General features: G+C 40.7%; 1 protein-coding gene across 1 annotated transcript in view; it reads left to right on the forward strand.

The window, feature by feature from the left end:
* Nucleotides 1–242, forward strand: part of SOX5 (SRY (sex determining region Y)-box 5) — a 289,699-nt gene extending 289,457 nt beyond the window's left edge. The window contains exon 17 of the mRNA XM_010003011.1: nt 1–242. Coding sequence (XP_010001313.1) covers nt 1–242 — 242 coding nt within the window.
* The last annotated feature ends 11,302 nt before the right edge of the window (nt 243–11,544 follow it).

Genomic DNA, 11,544 nt, shown 5'->3' on the forward strand with positions numbered 1-11,544 from the left:
CAGGAATCCCTTCCCCACATCTGCCCTCCGAGCACTCGAGCGTGTCCAGCAGCCCGGAGCCCGGGATGCCCGTCATCCAGAGCACTTACGGCATCAAAGGTGAGGAGCCTCACATCAAGGAAGAGATGCAGACCGAGGACGTCAATGGAGAAATCTACGATGAATACGATGAGGAAGAGGATGACCCTGATGCGGACTATGGCAGTGACAGTGAAAACCACATTGCGGGGCAAGCCAACTGATCAGGGTCCAAATATCTCGTGACCTACAGGACTTCAAGCAGAAAAGAAAAAAATAAATAATGCCCCATCTGGTTTATCCTTGCCAGTGGCCAAGCACATTAACTTTCTCATACACTGACTGTTACTTTAACTGTTAGTCTTAACTAGTTGGGACATCAGCTGACTAATAGACATCAGCCTGCATCAGAAGCAAAAAGGCTCAGAAGAAAGGAAACAAAGACAACGACGACAACAACAACAGAATGATATAAGCTATGGGTAAAATAATGCCAGTAATTCAGCTGCTATACCCAAGCACTGAAGTCTTACCCGTCGACCTTTTATTATTATTATTTTTTTTTCAAATAAACTTTATGGCTGTTTGTTCTACAATGTTCTAGAAATTCTCACTCAGGTACACAGTGCCAACAAGTGGCTTGTGAATGTGTTTTGTTGTTTTGTGCTACAGTTTAAAGAGAAATAACTTTTTTTTTTTTTTTTTTTTTTGGTAATGCACCTGACAGGAAAGAAAAAAGATAAAATTCCTTTTACCCTTCTCTGTCTCCTCCTCCTCCTCCTCCCTGGCAAATCTGGGTCAGAAGTTTGTGTGTGAGTGCGTGTGTGCCTGTGCGCGTGGCTGGCAAGGAAGGAAGTGGGGAGTCTGTTTCTGTTAACCCCAACAAGCAATTATTTCCTTTCAAGAGAGGACTTCTCTTCATCAGTTGCACACCATACTGAGTCTTTGAGCAAGTGCCAAATTTGTACTAAAGCGCTGAACTAGTCCAATTTGCTTTTTTTTTGGTTGGTTTCTTCTTTTTGTTTAGTTTTTCTTTTCTTCTGCTTCCTGCTCTGTCTTAAGTTAGGACAGTGTTATATCTTAGACAATCCCTTGCAGAACCTGATATACCAGCAGCTGGTGAGATTAGACATATATTTTTGGTTTTGGTTTTGCTTTTTAAAGGAAACTGTAGGTGCCGTTCTCAGGTGAAAAAGAGAGAGAGAAAGAGAGAGAGACATAAGAAATTTAGAGAAAAAAAATATTTTGCGGTCTTGGATTTTGATGTGTGTGTGTTTTATGGTACTAATAAGAATAATATTGGACTATTGTGAGCAAAAGGCATGTTCCAGAATGAAGTCCTGCACCCTCCAAATGACTTGGTCCGTAAGGAGCCTTTGCTTTTAATTTACACTTCCAGTGGCAGCATGTACAACATAAATAAGGCTGGTCCAAACTGCGCCGGACAGGGCAACTGGAGACGTTGCCTTCTCACTGAGCATCCTTAGATGACCACAATGCCCAGTTTTGATGAACTTGTACCTTCAGGGTGGCTGAGTACTGATCTCTGATTCAAAAGGCAATTTTTTTTTAAACTGACATTTTTTTTCGCCTTTGCACTTGCAGAAATCAGAAATCCATTTTTAGCAATGGGATGTTTCTGTAGGATGAAAGACTAATAGCTATGAAGAGAGTTCCATAGTCAAAGTGGGCATGTAAGAACTTAAACCTTTGTGGTACTGAGGTTCCCTAGCTGCTGGCTCTTACAAGTGAAAAATTGTTCTTCTGGACTAAAGTATTTTCAGCATTGTTCTAGAGCTGTTAGATATGTTGCTTGGGCAGTTTTTGTGTTCCTTGGGCAACAGCAGCTGGGTGAGGAAGGTGGTTTACAAGTGTAATCCTGAGCAGAAGTTAGCCTCTTGTATTTCCCATAAGGTAACTGAATGTTATGCTTTATTGCGAGGGGGAGAAGTAAATATAAATGAATCAAAAAGTGTTTTTCTTTTCATCTCCTCAGTCTGATTTTTCTGTAGAAGGACCCAGGTTCATGTAGCAAGACAGAAGCATTAGATCTAAACCAACCAAGCAAAAAGACTACCCCTAATTTCAAACAGCGGCTATCCAGGAGCTCCTCTTTGGCCTGGGAGGGAAAGTCTTAGGATTGTACTGAGGCAAAAGCCTTCCTCTGAGTCAGTTTTCTGAGGGTTCATTGTGCTACCCATTAAATTCCTGCTCCTAGAGAGAGACTCATTGCAATCCTTCTCTCTTTTAATGTGTAGAAGTAACTTTGTGCATCTCGGTGCCAGTGAGATCCCAGCCCAAGTGTTCACTAGAACTGTGGTCTTCAGTACTTGGCAACATTGATTTTGCAAATGGTCCCTTAGGCAAGTTGAGTCCTTGGTGCCATCAGCCATTTAAGTCCAGGTACAGGATGCAGGGGCAGGTAGGAGGAGACACTGGAAAGGAGGATGTGGGGGGTCATTCCGTGCCTCTCAAAATCCCACTTGAAGTGTAACTTGACCTCGGCAGATCTTGTGCAGAGCAAACAAGCAAATGCCATTGAAAACTTAGGACAATACTCCAACGAGGTTTGGACGTGTGATAGTTTTACCCTGCATCATCTGTTTTGTTCTTGTTTTCCCTTTTTTGATTTCCACCTCTGCCTCAAAAATTTCTTTTCTATTTTCTCTCTCTCAGAAGATTTGCTCTGAAGTTATGCTTGGAGTAGCTGATCATATCCTCCATGTCAGAGAGGGTTCTTTTTGTTTGTATTTTATAACTGTGTTGGGTTTGGTTTTGTTGTTTTTTTTTCAGTTGAACTGCCTCTTCTTGCTAGTGTTGTAATGGTAATTATAATAATAATAATAATAATGGTCAGCTGTTCCCAGATTAGTAAATTATGTATAATTTATTTTATCCCTCCCCTTTTTTTAACTTTATTTTATTCTGTTCTAATTTGGCAGTGCAGCAAATGAAGCTGTTAGGCTATTTAAAATGGATACCCCTCCCCACCTTGCCTTTTTATATATATATAAATATATATATATACATATGAAAACAAATTGCTTCTTCTTCTACTCACACCATTCCTCTTTCTTTTATTTTAATTTTGGCCCCAGCCATGTCAACTTCTGATGTTTATTATGATGGAGTGAATTAATGGGAGTGTTGTTTTCCATCTTAATTAACTTCTGCTCTCTCATCACTCATTTTAGTTATTTAATTACACCAGTCATCTAGAGCCAATTTTTTTAAGCACTCTGTTTGGATAAGAAGGAAAAAAAGACAATTGTTTTTTATATCATTATTATGTACAATGTGAAAACAGATATTTGCTCCTTTTTTTTTTTTAACTTTAAAATTTGTTCCCTGTCTTGTGTGAACAAATTACTTCTGACTCTTGTGGGTTCACCTCACATTTGCTGGATGCTTGATTTCCACCATGTTATAGAGACTCTCTGGTTTAATTATGTCACTTTGGGCTACCAGAATACTTTGTTTTAGCTCCAGGTAGGTGCCACTGTGGCAGGCGTGATCGACTGGAGCAAGTCTTAGAGGCAGGGGCTGGAAGGCCGGCCTCGAGGAAGTTAGTGGGAAAAGGCCCTTTGACTTCAGCGGGACCGAATTTCAGCCCCAAACTATAGGCAGCGCAGCAGGAGATGCTCCTGGAGGGAACCTCGTCTCCATGGGCAGGGTTGGTCCCATTCCAAAGTTGTGCCAGAGCTGCCAGACTGAGCTCTGCTCTTGGCAATGGAAGGCACAACAGAGCCCTTCTCCAGAGCGCTCCACGTTACTCCCTGCCATGGTCTGGGCCGGGACTCAGGTGAACATTGATTCTGTTACCGTGTACGTTTCTGTCTGAGAAACTGTGCTGGAGCCTGGGGTTCTGTCAGGCTTTTCGAATGGGTAGCTCTGGCAGACTATCCATGTCCCGCATTTGGGTGTTGAAACCAATGCACTAATGTTAAAAAGAAAGCAGGAAAAAAAAAAAAGAAAACCCCAAAACAGAACAGAAAAAGGCTCTGGGGTCCCAAACTACCAGAATACTTAACACCTGTGATAATGTTTTGTTGGGTCTAAGGATGAGCGCCCATGTATCCTTCAGCAGTAGAAGGCCAGATTTTAAAACGAACCCCTGTTTGTCCCTCCTGAATTTCTTAGGAAAAAAAACCCAAACAAACAAAACATACATTTATGAAAAGATCTTCTTGTCTTGTTTCTTTTTTTTTTTTTTTTCCCTGGTTTCTGTGCCCTGGAGTGTGTAGAAAAAACAGGTTAGAAGAGATTAGGGTGGTAATAACCTAAAAACGCATTGAGGCGCTAATGCCGAGTCGGGCTCCGTTCCCCTCTTCCCTGGGAACCTGGTGAGTGAGGTTGGTCTTGGGGGAGCTGCAGGGGGGCAGCAGGGTACAGGGCATCTCCTCCTAAATCAGGGAAGCCGCTAACGCTGTGCGTCTCACAAGCTTACAAAAGAACAACACCAGCAGTGGGGAAAAGGGGAAAAGAATGAAGAAAAAAAAACTGAGGCACTTGCTTCTAAGCTCAATTAAATAACACAGAGTATATCCTTTTTCAATTTATTCATGCCTTATATTAGTAAAATAGGATTTTTAAGTGCATTTAACATCTTTATTTAACCGTTCCGCTATATTAATCAGGCCCCCAGAAAAGAACACTAGCTATTATTATAGCATTTAATTAGTTTTGTAACCAAATCCTCTTATTACGAATGCATATAGAAGAAATTCTTTCTTCTAAGACATTATTTCAAAGATTTGGTTACTGCAGTAGACTCTCACTTTAATTAAATCATTTTTTAGAAAGTAAATTGTCTTTAACCTTTTTACAACACATTTTCAGAGCTTTTTCTTTTTAATCCAAAGAGACGAGCTGTTACTGTCCCCGAAGAAGCCTCTGACATCACGTTCGTAACATCAAAAATAATTATACTCCATGGAAACGTAGACCTTACTTAGCAAGAATTCATCTGCTAGAATGAAGGACGACTCTCTGGTATCTCGTATGTTTAAGGGCATGATATATGGGATAGGAAGTATTTTTGTCTGCCCACTTCTCGATAGAACCGTACCTTCGATTTTGCAAAGAATTGTGTATAATTCACCAGACGTGGATTCAAGTGTATCCTCAATTCACAGGGCATGGGCTGGCTGTTTAGCTTGGTTTATATTTACATTTTTTCAACTTTATCTTAACTTGTCGGTTTCCCAGATTGAAGAACATGTCACGTTTGTTTTTTTCTACTGACTGATTTCTTTACTCCCCAGTGTTTTTGTCACTGGTTCGCTGAAACAGTATTTATATAGCTCCATTGGCTCTAAATCTCTTACTCCTTCTAACATTTTGGATTTTACAAGTGAAATGAAAATAGAAAAAAAAAAAAAATAGAGACAATCAAATGCCTGGAGCTTAAAACAAAGTATGTGCAACCTACCATCTCACTTGAAATTTAATAAAAGAAATAATTATGTAAATATAACATAGAGTTATAGATTTATATTTTGTTCATAACACATAGTGTAATATAAGTTGTATATTTTCATGTTTTGGTTTTATGTTATCATTCATGCCACAATAAATAAAAAAATTAAAAAAAAGGAGTTGATGGACTCTTTAAAAAAAATACAATGTGGGTTGCCACCGTCCTGGGTTTTTGGTTTTGGTTTTTGGTTTTTTGTTTCTTTGCGTTCCCCTTTTTCAGTATTATTGCCCTGCAAGGCACCAATAAAACAGCAAATGTGTTCTTTACCTATGCTGTGGTCTGTTTCCCACTTATTAAGGTGAAGGGTGTGCCAGTTGATTTTGTTGTCAAAGAGTACAAAACACCTGAGCTCGAGTGAAAAACAAGATGTAGATTGGGCTTGCCAGGCTGCTGAAAAATTACAGGTTTGTCAAATCATGGGAAAAAATTTCCCCTATCTTTAAAATATAAGTGTCAGGCCAGTAGAAGAAGTTGGTTCCTGAACAATGGAGGACAGTGCAATTTCCAGTTCAGAGTCATCAGAGTCAACAGGGATGGTTGAATCCAGAGGGTTGGCACGTGCCCACCTTCCCAAGTTACGTTTGCTTTCAACAGGTTTATCTGTTCATAGACCAAAGCAAATTCAGAGAAATACCCGATTATAAACACTGATGACACAAAGCTATGAAGAAAATATCTCTGCTCCTAGTTAGTCAGAATGTCCCAACATGCTGCCTAAACAGTTCATGAAGTTTTGACAGCAGCATATGGCACAAAGTGGGATGAAATGAATTTGTACCTGGTTTTGACAGTAAGTTATTCTGATGGGTGCTTACTCTCAAGTGCCTACGGCTTGACAGATGCCATTCTATGGTTCCAGATTTCCTAAAGGGAAAAGGCAATATTTGGGGAAGCAGGAGGAAGCTGGTGGAGGTCCTATGAACCAGCCCACACTTCTCTTGCTTGCCAGCTTGTCCTCTGTGCTCGTCCTGGGAGTGGGGTGGCACCTGGAACATCTCATCAGCAAACCAGAGGTCTGTTTTCTTACAGCTTACAGCACATAGCCATATGTAAGCACCTATCCAGTGGAAGTGGAAATGCTATATGATGTGTCAGCGTCCTGTAATCCCTTAAAGTCCCTTTATCCGTTACTGTCATCAACAGCTGATGAAGGGAGCACCTGTCTACCTGAAAGGTGAGAGGAACAGACTTGACCACACTGGGCAGTGTGCTTGTCAAATCAAGGTGTAATTTGTGTCCAGTGTGCCTGAAACCTTATCTGCAACTTGAGATGAGGCACTTTGCTTTTTTGCCCTTTTAACAAATATGACCCTGGAGTTCTATCTATATTGTAATATGAGTGGACAGGGCTGAACACTGCAAAAACGGGAATGAAGACCAGCTGAATCTTGAAGGTGCAGCTGAAATAAAACTGTTCTAGAGTTTCATGCTTACGTGATATTATGGCCTAGACCTGGGAATAGTAACAATTCTTTCGCTTTTGTTTGTTTTGTTTAGTTCAGTTCTGGTGTTTTGGGTTATTTTTTGTTGTGTTTGGTTTTTTTCTTGATTTTTATTTTGTTGTTGCTCTTTTTCAAAAAATGCTAAAGCATTACAGCAATTGCCTGCAGCAGGAAGGAAGAAAATGAGGATAATTATGACATTAATCTATTTCAAAAAGAAAGACGTGTGACAATTACCACATTCCTACCAACAAGGTAATGTACAAAGTTATATGTGTGTTGGAAGGTGAAAAAGAAGCCATGAAAGGTTATGGAAAGTGTTTGTGCCTCACAAGGAAGCACAGTAGTGTCACCTTGGCAGAGAGTGAGAACGTGCACAGGAGTTCATCACTAAGTTTGCAGTTAATAAATATTCAGAAATACTGTAGAAAAGCAATGTTGAAGAAGAACAGGCAGTGGCTGTTGGGCCAACTAGTGGAAAGTGCATACTGAAAAGGTACAGTAAGTTGTAAAAATAATTATCAAAGCGATCTACAGCCTGAGACTGGTGGGCTTGAGATAGCAGGAGCAGCTAATTCAGTCCTTGGATGCTTATGCTCATGTTTGTTGGTATTATGGTAGTGCTGATGGCTGGGCACTGAAATCAGAAGTTGCCTGCAAGCTTATGATATGAACAGGAGAAAGATAATTGTACTGCAGCATCGTTGGTATAACTCGGAAAGGCTGGAGCTGCCAGCAGCACTGTGAGCATCAGCTACACCCCTGCAGCAAAACCTTCCTAAGAGGGCTACACAGACTAAGGGGCAGCAGCCTCCCTTCCCTGTTCCCAGATGGACCAGCAAGGCTGGCAGTTAGCAAACACTGTCAGGCTTTTCCTCCACTAAGTAAATCTGATTGAAAGCTAATGCAAAAGAGATCTGACAGGTTCCCTGGTATCATTCTTCAGGAGCAGTGCAGCCTGGCCACAAGCTCCCTCTTCCCCCCTCCCCCCTCCTCCCACTACTTCCTACCCATCCTGGCTTACTCTGTGCCATGCCTGGTCTGGCTACTGAAAACCATATAAATCTATATACTTGTGGCCAGCTACATCTGCTATGTTGAGTGATGAGCCAGTGCTTACTGGTTTGGGGTTTGTAGCATATTTGTTTGGGCTTCCTGCTGGCAGAGCAGCCTTGTCAGGGCACAACAGTTGCCTAGGGCCAGAGAAGCAGGGAGAGCACCCAGTGCTCAGCTGGAGTCCTTCTCCATCTTGGACCAGATTTGGCTCAGAGCATTGTGTGTGTCCAATGAACTCAGCTGTTGCTGCTGCACTGGCACTGTACAGCTGGAGGACATGTGACAGCAGGACCAAGGAATGGCCATTCCTGACCCATGAACGTGATTGAAACCAACTGTTTGGCATGAGAGGAAAAATTTATTGAGTATGGGTTTGGTTCTTTGCAGGCTTATACCAGTTTACCTTTTCAGATGGTTCTAAAATTGCTGCCAGAGGCAGCACAAAAGTTACTCTGGTCAAAATCAGACTTGGCCCTGCCCCAGCCCCTGTGGAGGCCATGTCAATTAAGAAGAGGTTAAAGTCACATCAAGGTATGCCTCTCTATGAAGTCCAAAATACTTCAAGCAGAAAGTCTTTCCATGCAGCTGGGTCTTAACAGCACTAGAATGGTACATACATAATTGAAAATATAAGTACGTTTTAGTTAAAGCTCTGCCAGCCCTGTGCAGCAATTCAAGTTGCAGTTGGAGATGCTTTTTGTGCTAAGTAAGTTAGACTTGGTTTAAGTCATAGAATCGTAGAATGGTTTGTGTTGGAAGGGACTTCAAAGATCATCTAGTTCAAATCCCCCTGCTTGGGCAGGGACACCTCCCACTAGACCTGTCCTAACTATATGTTTAGTCTTAGTTAAGAACATCAGGAAGGAGGAAGGCTGGTCCACCACAAAGAATTTAAACTGCTCACATAGATACAGTTCTAGCTGTACACAGGACCCTTCGCAGCACGAATCATTGCCTATAGGAAACAGCATCATTAATACCAGACAGCTTTGCCAGGGCACCAGCAACTGGAGTGGGGGGATGGGTGTCAACCTCATTCATGTAGCTGCCCAGCAGTGAGCATGTGTGCCTGAAGACAGGGGCTCAAACTAAGCCCTAAAAAAAACAAACCCTCCTATCTCCCCTGCAAGAGCATCCCCACACAGGGATTTGTGTCGGTTTAACTTCACATTATCAGCGAAACTTTCACAGGCAGTGAATGACGAACCTACCAGTGATAAATCAATGCCTCCCCTTATATTTAACAGAGATATGACTTTAATACAGTAAGTAAATCAAAGTAATTATTTAAAATTAAAATTATTTAAGAGACTTAGTCTGGGGGAATGGCACAGTGGATAGAGAAGAGGCTGAGACGCAGGACTTCGGCTGGTTATTCCTGACTCTGTCAGAGACTTGCTCTACAACTTCAGGAAAATTACTCAGCCCATCTCTAAGACTGCTATAATAATACCTACTTCAAAGGGGTGTTATGAGGCTTAATTCATTAATGCCTGCAAAGCACTTTGAGATCTTTGGATTAAAGGCACTACAGCAGTGCAAAGTATTATTAGCTACAGGAAAAAGCTCTCAAGCAAGCATGGCATTAAATGTCTGGTTTAAAAAAATAGGAAGGGGGGAAAAAAAAACCACTAAAGATGGGCAAATTGCGAGTGGTTTGGGTTTGTTTTTTTTTCCTTGGCCAGATTGCCATTAGTCATATCTATGCTTTGCTGAACGAAGGCCAGGAGTGGTACAGCTCAAGGCACAGTTTCGTCCTAGAGCACCTTGATTACATATATAACTGATTCAATTTTGGCCTTCTTTTTATAACAAATACTGACTTTGTGGCTCAAAAGCAAGCATAACTTCCCCCTAAGGACATATCTAAGCACTGAACTAAACAAGAGTAATAAATAATTTTACCTTGTACTCACTACCTACATTTTTTAGAATTCAGTATAAGCGTTTACTCTCCCAATCATTCCATTTGATTTAAAAGGGGTAAGATTTTAATCTTTGGTAATGAATTTGGATCCAGGGGGATTAAAAACATACAGAACATGGCCTTTTTCATTACACTCAATAGAGCTGCTCCACCTACTGTGAGCACAATTCCAAATCAACAAATTGCAAGGGACAATTGCAAATTAGCTAAATGGAGGGAAGGTTTTTTTTAGGAGGACTATAGTCCCATGCATTTATTTCTTTCTGATGTTAAGTTTTAAAAGCAAACTATTAAAGACAGCAGGTTTTTCTGTTGGTCCACATTTGAATCTTGTCTGATCTTATAATTGATTTGGTACCTGTGGCAGGGCTTGTGCACTAACTCCGGGCACATAAGAGCCCCACAGGACAGGCGTAAGTGGGATTTTTCCCACCAAAACCAGGCAGCAAAGGTGAGGGGACAAGCAAGGTTCCCAAAACAATCAGCTGAAGAGCAATCTTCAAGCTGACACATTTACGTTGTTAACCAGATCAATCTGGATTTTAAGGGTTTTTTTTAATATTCTTTAAATCTTTAAAACTTTTGAAGTACAGCTCACTGGCTCAAAAATAAACATAACCAACAGTCCCCCTCTACACACCTTTAATGAAAAGAATGTAATATAACTGCCTGGAAATTTATTTTTGTTCTGTTCTGTTTTCTTTTAAAATATTTCTGACTTCATTGAGGAAAACCTTTTACCTTCACTTTGTTTCCAGGTCCCATTGAAAAAGAACACAGGGGAAGTGAAGTATAAGTGATTCTGGCTCCCAGAGATGTTTTGTTTCTCTTCTGATAGAATATGAAACTTCATGTAGGTGGTGGGTAGAGCCACCATAACCTGCTTTCTTCTGACTGAATGAGGGAGGTCAATATATTATCGTATCAAGGAAGGAGAAATTACATAGGCGATTCCCCCACAGACATAAAGACAATTCTGACAGCATGATCAAAACAACTATATAACTTTTCTTTTCTTTTCTTTTCTTACAGACACACCAGCATTTAAATGACAGCTGAAAGAGGATGATGGACTAAACACATTATTCTCTGTTCCATCTACTTTTTAATAATAGAAATGTATCTTGAAGACTATATTCAAGTTGATCAAATAATAAGTCAATTTGTCAATAAAACACATTAGGCAACCTGTCTGCTGAGATGATATCTGTCAAACAACATATTTTGTTAATACAATCTGGAAGAAAATGCCTTTATGAAAGACAATACAAAAAAACCCCCTCAATTCCACTTTGAAGTTTATTGAAACAGAGCGCTGCCTTACTTCAGTTTTAGATGTTGAGACAGTTCTTTACTTCAAGTTGTAGTTACTAGTTAACAAACTGCAATTTGGAAAAGACTGGAAACAATTGTTGATGGCCTGGTGGGTGCTACTGGCTTCCTATATGTGGATGTATTTCCAAGTCACTTGGCAATGCCCACACTGTGGGCACAAGTCATTGTTTGTGGTGATGGCAGAGGGATATTCCATTTCTCCATACACTGATTTTTCTTCATCCTCACCACATTGATAACCCATGTTACCCACTACTGGCAAGACCTCTACAGTATTGACTGCTCTG

Source organism: Chaetura pelagica, unplaced genomic scaffold (genome assembly GCF_000747805.2).
Source record: "Chaetura pelagica isolate M959 unplaced genomic scaffold, ChaPel_1.0 scaffold117, whole genome shotgun sequence".
Lineage (NCBI taxonomy): Eukaryota > Metazoa > Chordata > Aves > Apodiformes > Apodidae > Chaetura > Chaetura pelagica.